This window comes from Trichechus manatus, unplaced genomic scaffold, assembly GCF_000243295.1.
Source record: "Trichechus manatus latirostris isolate Lorelei unplaced genomic scaffold, TriManLat1.0 scaffold00055, whole genome shotgun sequence".
NCBI lineage: Eukaryota > Metazoa > Chordata > Mammalia > Sirenia > Trichechidae > Trichechus > Trichechus manatus.
In genome coordinates, this window is record NW_004443991.1 from 2431274 (window position 1) to 2449403 (window position 18130).

An 18130-nucleotide genomic window follows, 5' to 3' on the forward strand; every position below is an offset into this window, starting at 1 on the left:
CAATAATTAGCTTCTTATTGGCTCTTCAGCAGCAAAAAGCAATGTCTGTGAGTGCTCCAAATGTCTAAGGGATATTGTCACTGTTATACACTGAGATATCTATATCTTTCAGTTAGTATATATGAGAAACAGAGAATGAATACACATAAAAAATATGAGATCAAAGATAACACTGTTTAATTAAAAAATAAAATTCACGTTGTTGTTGCTCTAGGTTACATTGTGAGAAGTGCCATCATTTTAGACAGATAAAGATTTATGTAGCCCAACTAGGGAGCAACCAGCATGAAATCTATGGAATGACTAAACTATAAAACATAGAAATGGATTATATTTTCATGTATATAAAATAACTAAATTAGGCCAACCGGTAAGCATACCTTGGTAAGTATATTATGTGGGCACACTTAAGCAAATTACTATAATGAAGAAGTAAAAATTATAATTTATCCAGTAACATTAGTTAGTATTCCTGAAATGCTTAAAAAGATTTAAAATACTCACTCTCTTAAAATAATGTAAACTTTCCTCTGAAACTGTCTTAATACTATATTCTTAGTAAATCCTTTTTTCCATAGCTACTAGAAAGAATTGGCTCAGTCCCTGTCTAAATTATCACAAATTTTGAATTATAATGAGATATAACAAGTGTGATAGAACTATGTTTGAATTTCATGTATGAAGCTCAAGGGTTTGCAGCAGTGGGCTGTGTGTGTTAGCTTACCTCGGACTTTAAAATATTTCACGTGATTTGCCACAGCCTCTGCAACACTTTCATCTGGACAGATTTTTACTCCGTTAGGAAACAGAGATCTCTTTCTTCTGAGCAACCACTGTCTCTCAGCTTCTCTGTGGTCCAGAGGTTGTTTCTTTTCAGTAGATAGAGAAGGATCTGTGGATTCCGAGTCCGTGAGGAGAAAAGAAAATGAACTCTTGGGTTCTTGGATCTCCTCAAAAGATAAGGTTTGTGCTACAGAGTGAAAACATAACCAGGCTTCTGATGATGAATAAGATATAGCATGAAAGGTAACAAAGAAATACTGGCGTTTGTGTAATATTTGGATTTTGCAGTCAACGCTCAGCTTACAGACATGTGTCTATCTAAGGAAGACAGGAGTGAATCATTCAATTTTTTTTCTATTTCATTTCCACTCCTTTATTTCAAGATTATTATTGAAATCAAGTATACATCCAATTTCAACACAATAAATAAGGGAAAGCAAGGCTTACAACAGAAATTTGTAATGAAGAGCTAAAATTATTGGAAAGATCTGAAACTGTTTACATGAAGCAATATCAATTTCTTACTAATCACATCAAAGAATGCTATTTTTAGAAAGAATCTACTACAGATATACAGAGAGATAAAAACAAATTAAATTTAAAAATACCTGTTAATGATAGGTTTCCTTTTATCAGGACAAATATCAAAATACCCAGAAAAGTCTTTCCAAAAAGAGGAAACATAATCATTTGGGCTAAAACCAAAGGAATGAAGAGGACAAAATCCTTAATTGGGCACCCAAAGCCTTGAAACTTCCTATAACAAATTGTTACAGGAAAATTCTAGCATTCAAAAGTTTTTTGTAAATAGAAAACCGTTATAAATTAGCTTAGATAAAAATGGTGTCCTTTCAAAGGTAGCTCTCACTTCTTTCCTGAAATAATCAACATGCTATGAAAGCGGGAGAGGTAAGCTAATTAGAACAGATGGGCAGAGACAATTTCTTTAATCTAGCTAGCTAAGCTCTTTACTAACACTCTTTGCCTTTTACAAGCAGTCTACTTAAGAATATGTTCATATATAATTCACTGAGTTTATACAACTTTTCTGAATCTGATTCACATGTGTTTTAATTCTTCTATGGCTTAAGATGTATAAGCATCAAATGCCAGAAGACAGAACAAAATTTTATTTTCCTGGAACTATCTGTCTTTGTAATAAAGCCCTGTCTTGCAAATTTCCCTCCTTGAAGAGGAATTTGAAAATCTTTCACTATAACCACTTACTATGTCTCTTTTGTTTATAAAATGGTATAGGAAAAGTAAAGCTAACTCATGGTAGAGCTGTTGTGAAGATCAAATTAGTTAATATATAGAAAATGCTAAGGATAGTGGTTGGCACATATTAAGTACTTAATATAAATGACAGCCATGTGGTAACTTTGGTGCTTAATGTGCTATCAAACATGAAGCCCAGTGTGTTTTTCTACATGTGAAATTCTTAACTAAGAGAGGATTTCCTTTACCATAATGGGATCAGATGAAATTCTCTGTATTAGGGCAGTTGTTTTAATCAAATATACCTAGTAGAAAACAATTATTCAAAATCCCCATGGAAGCCAGGATTTACTATCAAATAGCAATGAATTTAAATCTTACTTCATGTACGTTTGGGGAAATTCACCTAAAAGTATTTTATAAAAGTCTAAAGCACATTTCTCTTGAGAATCATAAACTGTGTTAGCTAAATCATCCTCAATGTTCTTTTATCTTCAGGAAAAATTCATCAGGTATAATTCTCAATACAGCCTCAAATAAACCACATTTTCATCATTTATAAAAGCTAACAAATCTAAACAGCCATCATTAAAAACATGTGCATAGTGGCATTTGCAAAATATTGGTATGCTTCTAAGAAATTACTTGCCGAACTTTATTGTCAGAATGGGAGGAAAAAAGCTGAAGATTTTACAAAGAAGTCAATGTTTAAAGTCTCAAGAGAAGCTTGATGTTTACAATTCAGAACAAAAGAAAATTTTTAGGTAAAAAAATCAGTTAGAAATTATTCTTTCTGATGTCAGAAAAATCTTCTGAGCATCACGGTATTCTGAGTCCTTCCTTTACTTAGATTCAGAAAACTTGGGCTCAAATCCTGGTTTGATCTTGGGCAAATCCCCTAAACTCTTTGAGCTGGTTAACTCATCAATAAAATATATAATCTCTGCCTATATTACAAGGTTGTAAGAATCAGGAAATATAAAAATTCTTTATAAACTAATGTACTATGTACTATTTGTCTTGTATTACAATTGTTCATAAAGTCTAAAGCGGTTTCATGCTTTGGAATTCTCTTTTGTTCAAGCTCTAGAATGGAATAAAATTTCCCTATATTACAAATAGGGAATTTACTTAAGAACTTTTAAAATGTTATTTTCTTTAAAATACAGTTTGTAAACTGTAGAAACCTCCACTGCTTCAAAAAATAAAAAATTCAGGGGGTTCATTTGTTCATAAATAGGTTCATCAGTTTATAAATTCATTTTAACTTGGTATTTGATACAATTATAACTTCTAACTGCAGCGTTATAATAACTATACCTATTATACAAAGCATAGGTGATGACTACGATAAGGTTGTGCCATGGGAACACAAAAGCAAGATTAATTCCAACTGGAAAAGTGGAGAGAGTTTACTGGAGAAGGCAACGTTTCAGCCAGGTCTTGAATGGCCTGGGTGGCATTACATTGGCAGAGGTGGGGGTGGTAGGTGGGAGGGACTAGGAGCTAGGAAAGAAGTTTCTGGTCATGATCACTGACAGTAAGATGGAAAAGTATACTGTTTATATGGAAAATGGGAAGTAATTTGTTAGAGTAGGAACAGGAGCACAGCATAAATAGGTTGAGAACAGGACTTGGAATCAGTTCGCTCCAGTTAAGACCCCTGCTGAGAATTTGCATTTCTAACACTCCCCAGGAAGTTATATATCACCTGGGGATCTTGTTAAAATGTAGATTCTGGTTCAGTATATCTGGAGTGGAAATGCAGATTATCAGCAGGGAACTTGTTAGAAATGCAAATTATCAGCAAGGGTTCGAACCAGAATCAACTGGTTCAAAACCCTGGTTGAGAATGAAGGCTGAAAAGGCTGAGACAGATTATAAAATACCTTAGAAGTCATAACAGAATTTTGGATTTTTCATTTATAAATGAAAGATTATCTAACATACAATTATTGAGAAAAAATATTTCTTAAATTTTTATTTAAGGAGATTCTTTTTGGGAAACATTTCAAGGTCTCGTGATAGCCCTTGAACCTTGTTATGCTTCAAAAAATGTCCCGAAACCATAAGCAGGTTAAGAAAAAAAGATAAAACTGTGCTTTAGCATAGATAACAAGTACCAAATTCCTCCATTCATACCTTAATTCCAAACCAGTTAAGGATCATTTATTGACTCAGAAAAATTTTCAAAATGTTTACCATATGCTACTGACATACTAAATACAGGAAAAGTAAAATGTTTCCAGTCCTTGAGAAGCTTGTAATATAAAAGGAAAAACATGTACACACAGATAATAAAAACAATGAGAAGTATATAGAAATTGTTATTGGAGAGCAAAAGAGGGAATGAATTATTCTGTGTGAGCAGCTGTGGGGAAGCTTTCCTAGAGGTGTGTGACATTTGAGCTAGATTTTGAAAAAATAAAGTTCACAGTAGTGAAAGAGTGGGCCAGGAAGAGGAAATAAATTGTGCAAGGCAAGTGTGGAGGTACAATATTGCAATGCCACTCCACACAACCATCTATAGTCTTGGATTTAAAGTCACATTCACACTCATAGGACAATAGTTCATAGCATGGTTCTAGGTTTAGTCTGTAGAAGAATACATACAGTACAGGAAACACAGAATGCTATCATGATAGTATCAAGTAAAGTACATCTTCATCTGGAGTCTCCTTATAGGAGTCCTGATCCTGATTTCCAGCCCGTATAAGAGATGCAATCAGTTGTAAGGTCATACTAGCATAAGGAAGCCTCATACACATAGAACCACGTCTTCTAGCAGCACATGAACAAAGTTTCCAAACTTCCACAAAGACAACCTCAGTTATAAGAGGCAAGCAGAGGCATAAGCTTTCCAATTGAGTTTTATACAGTTCTGGTCAGTTAGGTCCTCAGAGTGGACATGTTCCTTCACAGTTCTCCCAGTCCACAACCAGTTCAACGGTTTTAAGGGTTGTTTTTCCACAATAAAAAAATCCTGAAGACAGCTACCAATCCACATTCACCTTATCCCAACATATTTCCAAAGAAACAGTATCGAAAGAAAACTTAAGATCGTTTTCCTGTGAGAAAAACATTTAAGCTTGTTGCTAACACAAAAGTATTTATAGCACAATGAATAAATATTATATGACTTAAAAGTACGGGGACAGTGGAATACAGGAGGAGGACAGAACATAAGTTGGAACAAGATTAGGAAGGGCTTTATATGACCTTTCTTCCCTCCCCACATAAGTAGTTGATTTTAAGTGGTATTGAGCTTTTTCTAAGGGGCCCTGGTGACACTGTGGTTAAGAGCTCAACTGCTAACTGACAGGTCAACAGTTTGAACCCACCAGCTGCTCTGCGGGAGAAAGATGTAGCAGTCTGCTTCCATAAAGATTACAGGCTTGGAAACCCTATGGGGCAGCTCTACTCTATCCTATAGGTTGCTATGAGTTGGAATCGACTTGACAGCAATGGGTTTAAACTTCTTCTAAGTCCTAGTTAAATGATTGGGTAGGATTTAAAAAGAAAACTACCATTTTTTTAAAATCCCAAGAGTTATGAATTAACAGTAGCATTATCTTCTCTAGGTAGGCTTTCCCTTTCCACAGACAACCCTCTCACTATCCACTAGATACATATGCACACACACACACATCCACACACACACACATCCACACACACATCTTTAGGCTGTTTCCCTCTGTGCTCCCAAAGAAACTGTTCATGTGGCCATTCTCCTATTAGACTATAAATGCTACAGGAATAATAGCTTTCTTTTCTTTTTGTGGTACATGCCTGCTAATAGTAGATGCTCAAAATGTTTCCTGAATCAAAATGACATTCAAATTAACCACAAGTTTGTTAAAATAGGATGAAAAATTAATTTAAGCATCGGTTATAAGATATTCACTGGATAGCATATAATTTGAAATTCATTTGTAGTGACTGCTCAAGTTTATTAAGAAAAAAATTACACTTCTATTTAATTAATTGGAAACACGTTTAATATAAAATGTTGATATTTTCAAAGCATTATTTCCACATGAATTTAGGAAAATGAATTTTAAACAATCTTCAAAACATGATAAACAACAGTGGTATCTTTGAAAAACACACAAATGAAAAAGTTAAGAAATCACAAGAAGCTGTCTTATATACCTGCTGTACCCAAAATTAGATGTAAAAAATAATTAAAAATAGTCACCTAAAAAAGTACCCCCACATACACACATAAATTAGGAATGAATTATATAATTATAACCATCTTTATATGAATCTCCAAAAGACAAATATCTTTAACAATATAAAGATGGTGACCAGATCAATAAAAGCTTAAGGACACTAAGGCTTAACTGACAACCTCAATTCACATGATTTTGAAATAAAATGCTCAGCCTTTTTAGCCTTATCTTAAATTGTCTTTGTTTCACTGCTTTATATACAGTTACAATGTAAATTCAAGAGTTGCTTAAAGCATAAGATTAAAATAATATTCTTAAAAGAACATTCTTCTTATCTGAGAAAATACAATATATTCCTGATAACGTTAGAGTAAATCAGAAAGTTCTGAAGTGTTTAGTCAGATATAATACCACCATCATCACATGAATTCAGTAGAACTGTTACCTAAAAAAATTAAGCTCTATGGGGATCACAGGTCTCTAAAAACCACCATCTAAAAAATATAAAAGCAATGAGAACAATCTGGCCTTGCAGATGAATACTGGGTAAACAGAGGTATAAAATTATACACTTAGTTCTAACAATTAATAAATAGTACTTTGGGAAATTTGGGGTTTTTTTTTGCTAAAGTTATGAGGACACCGATTTTATCTTCTATATGTATAGAAATTGTATACATATATTCTGGGATAACTTAGGAGTCAATATTTACATTGAGTGGAGCAGCTACATAAATAATTTTTAAAAACCTATCTTGGATAGCTAATTTTTTTTTTTTTGGTATTTCTTTTACTTTGTTTCTCTAATTTCAGAAAGAAAACCATAAAAAAGAAATAGAAAAAAATCCAGTTTTTTAGTTTATTCCAAACGTCACCCTGAATCAATTAATTCTCAAATCCCCACATACGATGTCAAAAGAAATGGAAAAAAAAAAATCACAGTTAGAGCAGAAATTGTAAATTCCATTTAGCAACTGAGAAACATGATAAGCTGCACTTTGAAAGAATGAATTTTTACTTTGAAAGAATGAGTATTTTTCATCTTCCTAACATTATGAATGTCTTCTTTTACACTATACAGAAGGGATGCCGTAAATGGCATTTTCTGAAGGCTTGATACTAAATTCTTCAAAAAAAAAAAAAAAAAAATACACAGTATTCATACTGCATGCTTGAGCTGCAAAGAACAGAATTACAATATGATGTGACTTGTCAACAAAATTGACAAGCACTGGGGCTGGCACCAGGAAGAGCCTAACTCCCTTCAACTCCCAGTCATGAGGAAGTACAGATCACATCGTTTTATTATCTACAAAAACACTGTCACCTTACATATGCTATTGCATAATCCAAGCATATTCACTCAGAAAAATATCAAATATTTATGAAATTTTAATTTCTATTTAGTAAGTTTATCTACATCACCCCAATTCCCTCCCCATGTCTGAGATCCCAACAATTCTAATAATAAATCTTATATATTTTAAATAATGTTCAATGATTTATAAAATAAAACTACTCCAAGTTACTTCTCTTCTTTGTGAGCTGGCTAATGCAAATGCTGGTAAGCAGCTTTCCAGTAATCTTGTAGAACATCTGTGTCATGTTTACAGAGATTAACTACTACTGCTGCCCTTCCGTTGCTGTAAATGAAGTTTCAAAATAAGCTCTCGAATATCTTCCCGTTTGGTCTTTATTACATGACGAGGAAACCATTTCTCCAAATGAATTGGAAGTTCAAAGTTAACAATAGGATCCTAATGAGAGAAAAAAAAAAAGAATGCAATCATTTTAGCAGCATAATTTCAAATTTTGTTTCAACTTCATTTTTACAAGAAACAAGAAACAATTTTTTTTAAGAAAAGCTTTACTGAAACATAATTCACATACCATACAATTCACCCATTCGAAGCGTACAATTCAATGGTTTTTAGTATCCTCACAGAGTTGTACAACCAACATCATAATCAATTTAAAATACTTTCATTAAATTGCTAACTTTTGAAAATCAAAATTAAGTACCATGTGTTCTGCTATGAAAACTTATCTTGGATAGCTAATGTTTATTGTTTGTTTGTTTTTCAGTATTTCTTTTACTTTGTTTCTCTAATTTCAGAAAGAAAAACATGATGAAATTTAAAAAAATCCAGTTTTTGAGTTTAGCATGCTTAAGTAAATTAGCTCAAACAGCACTGGTATATAGGGGAATGATTCACCATAATGCAGAAGTCAGGTTGTCTGAACACAATTTTTTGCAGTATGCTATTATTTTGAAACTACTAAAACAAAAAGAAATCCTTAGCAGTATATGAAAAACTTCTTCAGATAAAAATAGAAAATCCTGCAGAAGTGTCTTCTTTTACTGCAAGAAACGGCTGGGTTAGTGTTTTCAAGAGCCACTACATTTTCCAGTATGTTAAGTTAACTGGGGAATCTATAAGTATAGATGAACATGCAAAACCATTTCCCTCTGCTTAAAAAATAGTAAAGGTTTAAAGAAGGTAACCCCTGGATCATGTTTATAATTTTGATGAACCTGACTATTAGAAGAGAGATATAAGAAGGACTTACAGCTTGAATGAAGTAAGAGCCCCTGGACATAAGGCTAAAAGGATGAACTGACTATAATTCTCGGAACAAATGCTAGTGGAAATTTAACTGTATTAGTATTTTTATTAGAATTATTATTATTTTGCTAGGGTTTGGTTACAAAATTCCACAGGCTTTCAGTAGTCTGCCCCAAGCCAATTTTTTCAACCTAAGCTCAGTTATATTGTTGCACAAATTCGCAAAACACAAAGTTTAGTTTTTTTGTTTTTTTTCCAGGAATCTTACATGGTGCTACAACCTATATTAGAAGTATATTCTATTGATGAGGTTATATAAAGTAGAATTATGTAGCAGACTCAGAACATGTTAGACAGTAAGGCATTTTGAGTCTTCTAGAAACAATAGAAAATCTTTTGGAAAGAATATTTGAGAATCAGAATTGTCACTCTATGATGAAGCTCTAATACGAAATAAAAGGAAAAAATAAAAATCAGATACTTAATGGTTTCCATGTGTACCATCTTCTTCTATATATTATCATTCCTTCCCAATACTAAAAAAGCCAAAAACTGTAACTGTATACCGTAACCCTCATGCTTTATAAGTACCTTTAAGCACTCTCCAGGTAGGCTCCTGGTCAAAAATGCCCTGCTCCCATACCTGTCTTCATAAATAACAGAGTAATGATTAAGTAATGAGTTGACAGCTCAATAAACAAAGAGTGATTCCTTGCCATTTAAAATTTCTTCTTTAATGTCCCTATAGAGACTCTGATGAACTAAAAAATAACACCCATTCTTGCCACTGTACTTATCTAGCTTGTGGTTGTCTTTGCTTCTTGAATATGCTTACTTGCCGGTCTGCCCCCCATCCCCCCTCTCCCTCCACTCCTTCTAAGAATCCATTACGTGTAAATCAGACCTTCTGACTGTATCACACTTGTCTCTTATGCTCTGTTATCTTCTTTATATTCTTTTTTCCTGAACTACAGTTCGGATATTTTCTATTGTCCTATCTTCAAGTTCACTAATCCTGTCTTCTGCAGTATCCAATCTGCTATTAAACCCATCCAATAAGTTCTTAATTTCAGATATATCATTAAACATTTTCAGTTCCAGGATGTCCATTTGGTTTTTTTTTTTTTTTTTTTTAATAGAGCCATCTCTTCATCCATTTTGCTTATCTTTGCCTCTATTTTCTCAGACATTAATCAGATCATTTTAAAATTTTAATCTGCTAACTCCAACATCTGGATCATCTGTGAATCTATTTCTGTTGTTTCTTTTTTGTTTTTTCATGATTACCAGTAACATTTTCCTCTTTGCTTGTCCAGTTAATTTGTGATTATGCTCGTAACTGTGAATAAACAACTTATTTATATCTTCACATACCTTGAAGAAGCTTTCCACATATTGCAGTAAATACACTCCACAATCACTGCTATTATCTTGCTTAGGAACTTTAGGGCACAGGTCCACCATGCTTGTTTTGCTAAATTCACGATGAGTTTTCCGTTTGACTTCCCACTCTACCTCTAAATACCTGAAATCATCAAGAAGTAGAGTGACTCCAGTAGAAATCTCTGTACCATCTACAACACTTTCACAAAGGTAGAAAAACATTTGCTGCCAGATATATTATCTCAAGCCAAATAGCCAAAGACTAGACAGTGCAAATTATGTGAGCCTTCACAAGTGCTACTTAAAAAAAAAAATCTGATTTTCATAAAAGTTAGACTTTTTTCAACTCAACACTCATAACTCAAATACTTACAGTCATTTATATTACAAAGTAAACCAACAAGTGGTTTTAAAAGTTTCATTGCTAGATTGTTCCAGGCCATAGTAAATTACAAAATTATACACATAGACAAGCACACACACAAATGTATAATGAGAAGAATTTTAAAGAGTTCTTACTTTTTTCTAAAGTGGTATGAAAATGTATGTAACAGCTTTCAGGACAGATTAGTTGTTTCTTTAAATCATTCCATTCCCTCTCCAAGTGTTAGGCATATGATCATTTTGCTATAAGAAAGCCTTGGCCAAAGGCTAGCAGGTGGCCTGTGTAGTAAAGAAATTGACCTTGAACCAACAAGAGGTCTGGTCTTTGCCTTGGTTTCTGTGAGGTAATCTCTAAACCCGTAAAATGTCATGCCTGCTAGGGATGTCTTTGTTTGCTTGGAGGCCTTGAACCAGCCAGACAGTAACAATGTATTTTATTTAGTGCGGGGGGGTGGGGGGGGGGCTTTGAGCCACAGCAACTATGTGATTTAGGGTGGGGATCTTGGGCCAGCCAGATCGTAACAATGTGATTTAGAATGGAAGTTTTGAGCCACACCAATAATGTGATGTAAGGTGGGATTTTGGGGTCATACAGTATCAGCTCCATCTTCTGAGGGTCTGTAGACTTAGCTAAGCCATGTGGGCAGTCAACCATGCTTATATCATGGACTCCCAAAAGAAACTCTGGATGCCAAGGCTCAGATGAGCTCCCCTAGTTGGCAATAATGTGTGCATACTGTCACATACTGATAATGGAAAAATAACAGTGTCCTGACTCCACCCGAAGAGGACAACTGGTAGCTCTGTGTTTGGTACTTTCCTGGACTCTGCTGTATGCAGTTGTTTCTTTGGTTGATCTCTTTAACTGTAATAAACTGTATCCATTAGCTGTAATAAACTGTATCCATTAGTGTAACAGCTTTCAGTGAGTTCTATGAGTCCTTCTAGTGAATTATCAAACCTGAGGGTGGTTTTGGGAACCCTCTAAACCTGCAATTGGTATCAGAAGTGAGGGAGGTCTTGTAGACTGTGTACCTTTTAACGGTACTTTTGATAATGTCTTTGTAAAACTGTAGCCCTGGTGGAGGAGTGGTTAAGAGGTTGGCTGCTAACCGAAAGGTCGGCAGTTCGAATCCACCAGCGGCTCCTTGGAAACCCTAGGGGGCAGCTCTACTCCATCCTTTAGGGTTGCTATGAGTTGGAATCGACTCAATGGCAATGAGTTTCGGTTTGTAAAATTATGCTTTTTGTTCAATTATGAATACAAATTCCTAATTTACTTTTGATGTAATCCTTGAGAAATATTAACACACAACAGGCTAATTTATTATTGATTAGGTTTGCAGACCTCATCTTAATGCATAATAAACTACAATTCCTGAGATAGTCTTTTTAATAATTCTTAAGATAGGCTCAAAACTATTGAAATTTTAGATAACAGACTAATGGGTAAAATTGTCATTACTTACTCTCGTAAATTCTGAACTGTATTTTGTATAGAAGCAGCTTTCAAGGAGTCAAGTATGAGAATACATGGCCTATGAAAAGCAAAAAAAAAAAAAAAAAAAGAAAGCAAGATGCACATATTTAAATATGAAGTATACCTAAATATCTGGAAAAACTGTATTATTATTATAGCATGCACCTACCTTTTACACATTTTCTTTGGTACAGACATATTCATCTCGGTACTCTGAAATAACATGAACTTTTAGGATGTTGCAATTAAAGCGAGTTTGAATAAATTAATACTCAGCAACTCCTTAAAATGCTTCAAATGACTTTGAAATTAATATTTCAAATAAGAGTTCTCTTCATTATCTTAAGTGAGCGAACGAACTTCGTTTTTCAAAAATTAGCTGATTTTTTTTTTCATAGTGGTAAAACAGTACTTTATATCCTTTTACATGTGGCCTCAAGGAGTATGAAACTTTAACAAGGCTGAAAAAACAATGTGGAATTTTACTTCTATTCAGAGTTAGCATCTTAGGCCAAGATAAACAAGTTAATTTAACCTCTCTTTACATACATTCTCTAACTTGACTTATGGTATCAGTAAAGACACATTTTTTCCCTTTGAGGCACTAGAAGCAGAGTATTAATCTGTATTAAGGGAAATGGGAAGGGGGTGGTTATTGTTTTTATTGTTGATATTGTTTAGTTTAAATAAATTTATGAAACAATAGATCACTCAAACCTAAGCAGGTTTCTTTAATGCAGGACTTCTTAATACCTTATTATTCTAATGTGCACAATGAATTTCTAAGACAGGAATAGTACACAGGTTTTACCCAATTTAACTGACTTTAAAATCCTTTTTATCGTAAACTGTATCTTAGAAGTAGCATTCCAAGGAACTTAATTGGGAAACCTAGCCCTGGAAGTAGGAACAAATTCCTTATCTTGCCACTGTGACAACAGAAAAGGAACCTCTTTCTTCCTGCCCACCCTAGACCACTGGCAGTAAAGACATAAGCCTATGCCAAGGAGGCTGCTGCTGTCTGCACCTAGGAAAAATTTATTTGGTGACTACTTTAATCAATAAGGACACCAAATTTAGACCATGTATACCAGCCTGGAGGCTCACAGAAAGAAAAGTTAACAATGACTCAATTTAACCTCAGGAGTCATACGGATTGACCTTGAGTGTATTCTGAATGATTTTTAACTACAACTTATAATATAGAAAGTAGTATACAAAATATGCTTGCTAAAGTTAGTAAATGACACTAAGTTCAAAAAAGCTGCTGACATAATTGAAGAATAAAAGTAAATCTGATCTTCAGAAATTAGAAAGTAGTGATCCTTAGAAATTAGAAACTAGTCAACCATGATGAACATCAGATAAAACACTAATAAACTAGGGAGGTAAAAGCAAGATAAACAGATATAAGAATAAATGATAAATCTCTTGTTCGCTTTCCCACTCCCACAAAAATTGTCAAAGAATCATAAAAGAGCACAATTTGATTATGGGCTGCCAATACACACCACAGCCCACTTGTGAATTTCCTTCCTTCACATCTATAAAGAACACAACTTACTTGGGAATCCTCTGCACCCAAGGATAGTGTTGAAGTAGTATGTAGATCATTATCTAATTAGAAATAATGAAGTGATTATGAATCTTTAATGTATGCCTAACACAATTTAGATAAGCTTAAATTGTAATTTTGAATGCACAGCAGTAATTTTATATACATATATATACACACACCCACACACACTCACACCCACACACCCCTGGGATCTATTTAAATTTTTTCATGGTTAATATTATGAACAAAATTCAATCAAAAGATAAAACTAACAATGGCTGGCTATTATCAGACAATACATAAATCCAGAGCCAAACTCTAATACAATACTAATTAGCTGAGCCACTTTGCTACAAAAAGACAATCTTTAAAGGCAGCTCACTAATCAAAATAGCTGCTGTTTTGAATTCCAAATTCTCAAAGGAATCCAGACTTTCTGGAGCCACTGAGGCTGCATAAGCCCCCAAAACTACTGCCTTGAAAAAATCTTTAATCTTTAAACCAAAACTATCTCCTGAAGTCTTCTTTGAACCAAAAAATAGCTTATTTTAATTAGGAAAGTATGTCTGCTTTGAGCATTGTGCTCTTTTAAAGAATTAACTATGTGAGATCAAATTGATAATGGCAACTTGAAAGATTGGATGGGAAGCTTAGGGGCAGTGTGTTTAAGATAATGGTGGTGGAATAGTGTGGAAAAGAATAGCAAAAATGGTACCACAACTTGAAGTATGTAACCAATGTCACTGAAGTGTACATGTAGAATTGTTGAAATGGTGTCTTTGGTTGTGGATATTTTCTCAAAAAAAAAAAAAAAACACCTGCTGCTTTAATGTGGAGAATAGTTAATTTGCCTAGTAATGGTTCTTCTAATCTATGATAATAGAGTTTTGCATAAGTACACTTTTGAAGCTCAGGAGGATTAGAGAAATCAGAAAATAATCAGTTGCTTTATCAATTTTCCTTTTTCTATCCCCCTAGGTTTTGGCCAGTATTATGGTAATAACTATTATTAATCCTGCTTGCAACTTAGGCTATAAAACACACATATAATTTTGGCATTTTTCACAAAGAAGTTAGGTTTATTTATTTAAGATTTTGGGTTGAAACATTAAAAAAATCATGGAAGAATTACAGAATTATAAGAGACCCTATATTACCTAGAAGAATTAGTATTATCTATTAGAAATGTGTTAATTTATATTAAAAAAAAAGGAAATTTCCAAGCTGTGCTTAAAGATCTACGGCATAAAGTCTTATATTAGCAAGGCTACTCTATAAAAAGTGCTATGATAAAACTTGATGTAACAGTATAACTTAAGAATTATAATGAGGCTGGGCATCTATCGTGAAATTTCAGATTTCTTATTCCTCCTTCTAATAAGTTTAGTGACAATAAATACCTACTATGCTACCTTTTAACTTCCTATCAGTCCCTGTAACCATTATACTGCTGTCGTAATTATTACAAACACCATTCTACATTGAGCATGTCACCTATTGTTTTGTTGTACTGTTGAGACTGCTGAGCCTGGGATTGCTGGGGCACAGTTTGTGAAAAATCTTCATACACAGCTTCTTCTAACCATGGAAAACAAATGACTGCAAGATACCAGTGAGACCTGTTGGAAAAGAAATACAATCTTAACATACAAAATCTAAACAATGTAGAAAACATTCAATAGCTGTATCTCAGAAAGTGAGTATGACTTAAACTTCATATCAATTTTGAAGAGTAGTCTACAGTAATATCTGATGTATATAAAGCACACATTCCAAACTAATTAATATCCCAAGTTACCAGGGCATTAAGTAATACTTAGAGTACAATTCAAACTTCCTAAGGATCTGCTTTAATAAATAGACCTAACAGACTAATCTGTATCACCATTTTTTGTACTAGCACTTACTGAGTTTTTTCTCTTAAATACACCTGAAAAGTCATCTTAAAATCTTTTGACATTTTATTTAGCGTATCTTCTCTTGAGAACCAAAAGATAAAAAATGTCGATGTCTCAAACATCAGTCTTGTGGTCATTTGTTATTTTCTTTTTTTCACTATATTTACAAAATAACCACTGTCAAACCAAAATCCAACATATGTAATGCATTGCTATAGCTACTATTTAAGAGAAGAAAAAACAAAAGTAACACCCAGAATTTATGTACCCATACTTTTTATTAATAATTAATCAAGAAACCCAACAAAATATCTTGGACTCCTTCCAATATTATTTTTAAATAATATGAAATACTCACGACTCATTTACAGGCACAAAGATGTAATCTTTATTAAAAATGTTTATATGACGAGTCCATGTTCTTACTCTTTTATGTCTTCTCTGTGCCATTCTGGGAATATGAAAGGTAGATATACAAAAAATTTAAAATGTAAAATAAGAAATTAAAGAGTCATTTTTATATATTGAAAAATGCAAGAGTTGGTTTATTTAACCATCATCTTCAAGATATATAATATTTAACACACTAGAAAAATATTTTATTAACTCCTGATTTTTCTTAAATCTGAGCACTATTTATAAACAATGTTGGAAAGAAGAAAGGCAACAATATACAAAAGGCTTTGTGGTACCATAAGTGACTCGGTAACTTGAGTAAAGACACAAATATACCTATTATACTTAGCTCCACTTGGGCATAATGTGTTATCATTAAAGCTTGAGAGAACAGTGCAAATGTTTATCTGTGATGAGGGCGGTGTTAAAATTTAATGAAGTATGAGGGACATATTCTTAGATTTTTAGAATGAAATTCATCTCCCTTCATTTCATACATAAGGAAACAACCAGGCAATGAGGTTAAGAACACCCATCATTCATCCATGTTTCCTTTTACTCTTCCAACAAATATTTAATAGGTCCCTAAGAACAAATAAAAAATCACTCACATTGCCCTAAGTTTATAACCACATGAGGACAGAAAAACTTACAAACAATAACTAAAATCTGTTACAAAAGATACAAAGGAATCATGTAAAAGCATCTAGGACATGCACCTAGAAAAGGACTGGCATACACGTACAAAAATACTAGTTTATTTTCTTCACATCACTAGGGAACTTAAAGAAGGAAGACATCAAATCAAGTTTAGGCACAAGAAAGGTTTTAAAGGGGAGGAGGAACCAACATAGCACCCTAGAAAGATGCACCATGCTGTCAACAAAACCAAAAGTTGGTTCTTTGAAAGGATCAACAAAATCGACAAACCACTGACCAAACTAACAAAAGAAAAACAGGAGAGGAAGTAAATAACCCAAATAAGGCGTGTAATAGGGGACATTACAACAGACCAAACTGAAATAAAAAGGATCATAACAGAATACTATGAAAAACTATACTCCAACAAATTTGAAAACCTAGAGGAAATGGACAAGTTTCTAGAAACACTACCTACCTGAACTAACACAAACTCAGGTAGAAAATCTGAACAGACCAGTAACAAGAAACTCAAAAGGTAATTTTAAAAAACTCCCAATAACAAAAAAAAAATCTCAGCCCAGATGGCTTCACTGGAGAATTCTATCAAACATTCAGAGAAGAGTGCACACCAGTATTATTCAAACTATTTCAGAACACAGAAAAGGAAGGGATACTTCCAAATTCATTCTATGAAGCCAGCATAACCCTGATATCAAAACTAGGCAAAGACACCACAAAAAAAGAAAATTACAGACCATTATCTCTCATGAACATGGACGCAAAAATTCTCAACAAAATTCTAGCCAATAGAATTCAGCATCATATAAAAAACATAATATACCACAACCAAATGGGATTCATACCAGGTATGCAAGGATAGTTCAACATTAGAAAATCAATCAACATAATCCACCACATAAATGAAACAAAAGAATCACACAATCATCTCAATCAATGCAGAAAAGGCATTTGATAAAGTCCAACACCCATTCCTGACAAAAATTCTCAATAAAATAGGAACAGAAGGGAAATTCCTCAACATAATAAAGGGTATCTATATAAAATCAACAGCCAACACCATTATCAATGCAATGAGGCTGAAAGCATTTCCCCCGAGAACGGGAACAAGACAAGCATGCCCTTTATCACCACTCCTATTTAACATTGTGCTGGAAGTTCTACCTAGAACAATAAGGCAAGAAAAAGAAATAAAGGACATCCAAATTGTAAAGGAAGATGAAAACTATCCCTATTCACAGATGATATGATCCTATAGAGAACCCTGAAGATTCCACAAGGAAACTACTAGAACTAAAACAGATTCAACAGAGTAGCAGGATACAAGATCAACATACAAAAATCTGTTGGATTCCTATACACTAACAAAGATAACTTCAAAAAGGAAATAAGGAAAACAATGTCATTTATAATATCCCTAAAAAGGTAAAATACTTAGGAATAAATCTAACCAGGGACGTAAAAGACTATACAAAGAAAACTACAAAACACTATTGCAAGAAACCAAAAGAGACCTTCATACCCCATGGACAGATCCAATCTCCCCGAGGGACTGAGTTGCTGGACGGAGGGCTCTGGGGACCATGGTCTCGGGGAACATCTAGCTCAATTGGCATGACACTACTTAT

At 33.6% G+C, this 18130-nt stretch overlaps 2 protein-coding genes across 6 annotated transcripts in view; both read right to left on the reverse strand.

Moving 5' to 3' along the window:
• Positions 1 to 3693, reverse strand: part of IMPG2 (interphotoreceptor matrix proteoglycan 2) — a 151786-nt gene extending 148093 nt beyond the window's left edge. Inside the window, exons 1-2 of the mRNA XM_023732866.1 lie at positions 1392 to 3693; positions 725 to 970 (exon numbers count right to left, since the gene is read on the reverse strand). Coding sequence (XP_023588634.1) covers positions 725 to 970; positions 1392 to 1473 — 328 coding nt within the window. The 5' untranslated portion in view covers positions 1474 to 3693. The remainder of the gene's footprint in view (positions 1 to 724; positions 971 to 1391) is intronic.
• Positions 3694 to 6936: 3243 nt separating this feature from the next.
• SENP7 (SUMO specific peptidase 7) overlaps positions 6937 to 18130 on the reverse strand; it is a 203958-nt gene continuing 192764 nt past the window's right edge. For 4 of the 5 annotated variants that reach the window (XM_012556033.2, XM_023732870.1, XM_023732868.1 and 1 more), the window contains 7 exons: positions 15805 to 15897; positions 15043 to 15167; positions 13555 to 13607; positions 12160 to 12203; positions 11980 to 12048; positions 10118 to 10268; positions 6937 to 7933 (listed from right to left, as the gene is read on the reverse strand). In XM_012556033.2, the coding sequence (XP_012411487.2) occupies positions 7793 to 7933; positions 10118 to 10268; positions 11980 to 12048; positions 12160 to 12203; positions 13555 to 13607; positions 15043 to 15167; positions 15805 to 15897 (676 nt within the window). In that variant the 3' untranslated portion in view covers positions 6937 to 7792. Of the gene's footprint in view, positions 7934 to 10117; positions 10269 to 11979; positions 12049 to 12159; positions 12204 to 12264; positions 12452 to 13554; positions 13608 to 15042; positions 15168 to 15804; positions 15898 to 18130 lie in introns of those variants that run through there. The other variant, XM_023732871.1, reaches the window with a different exon arrangement.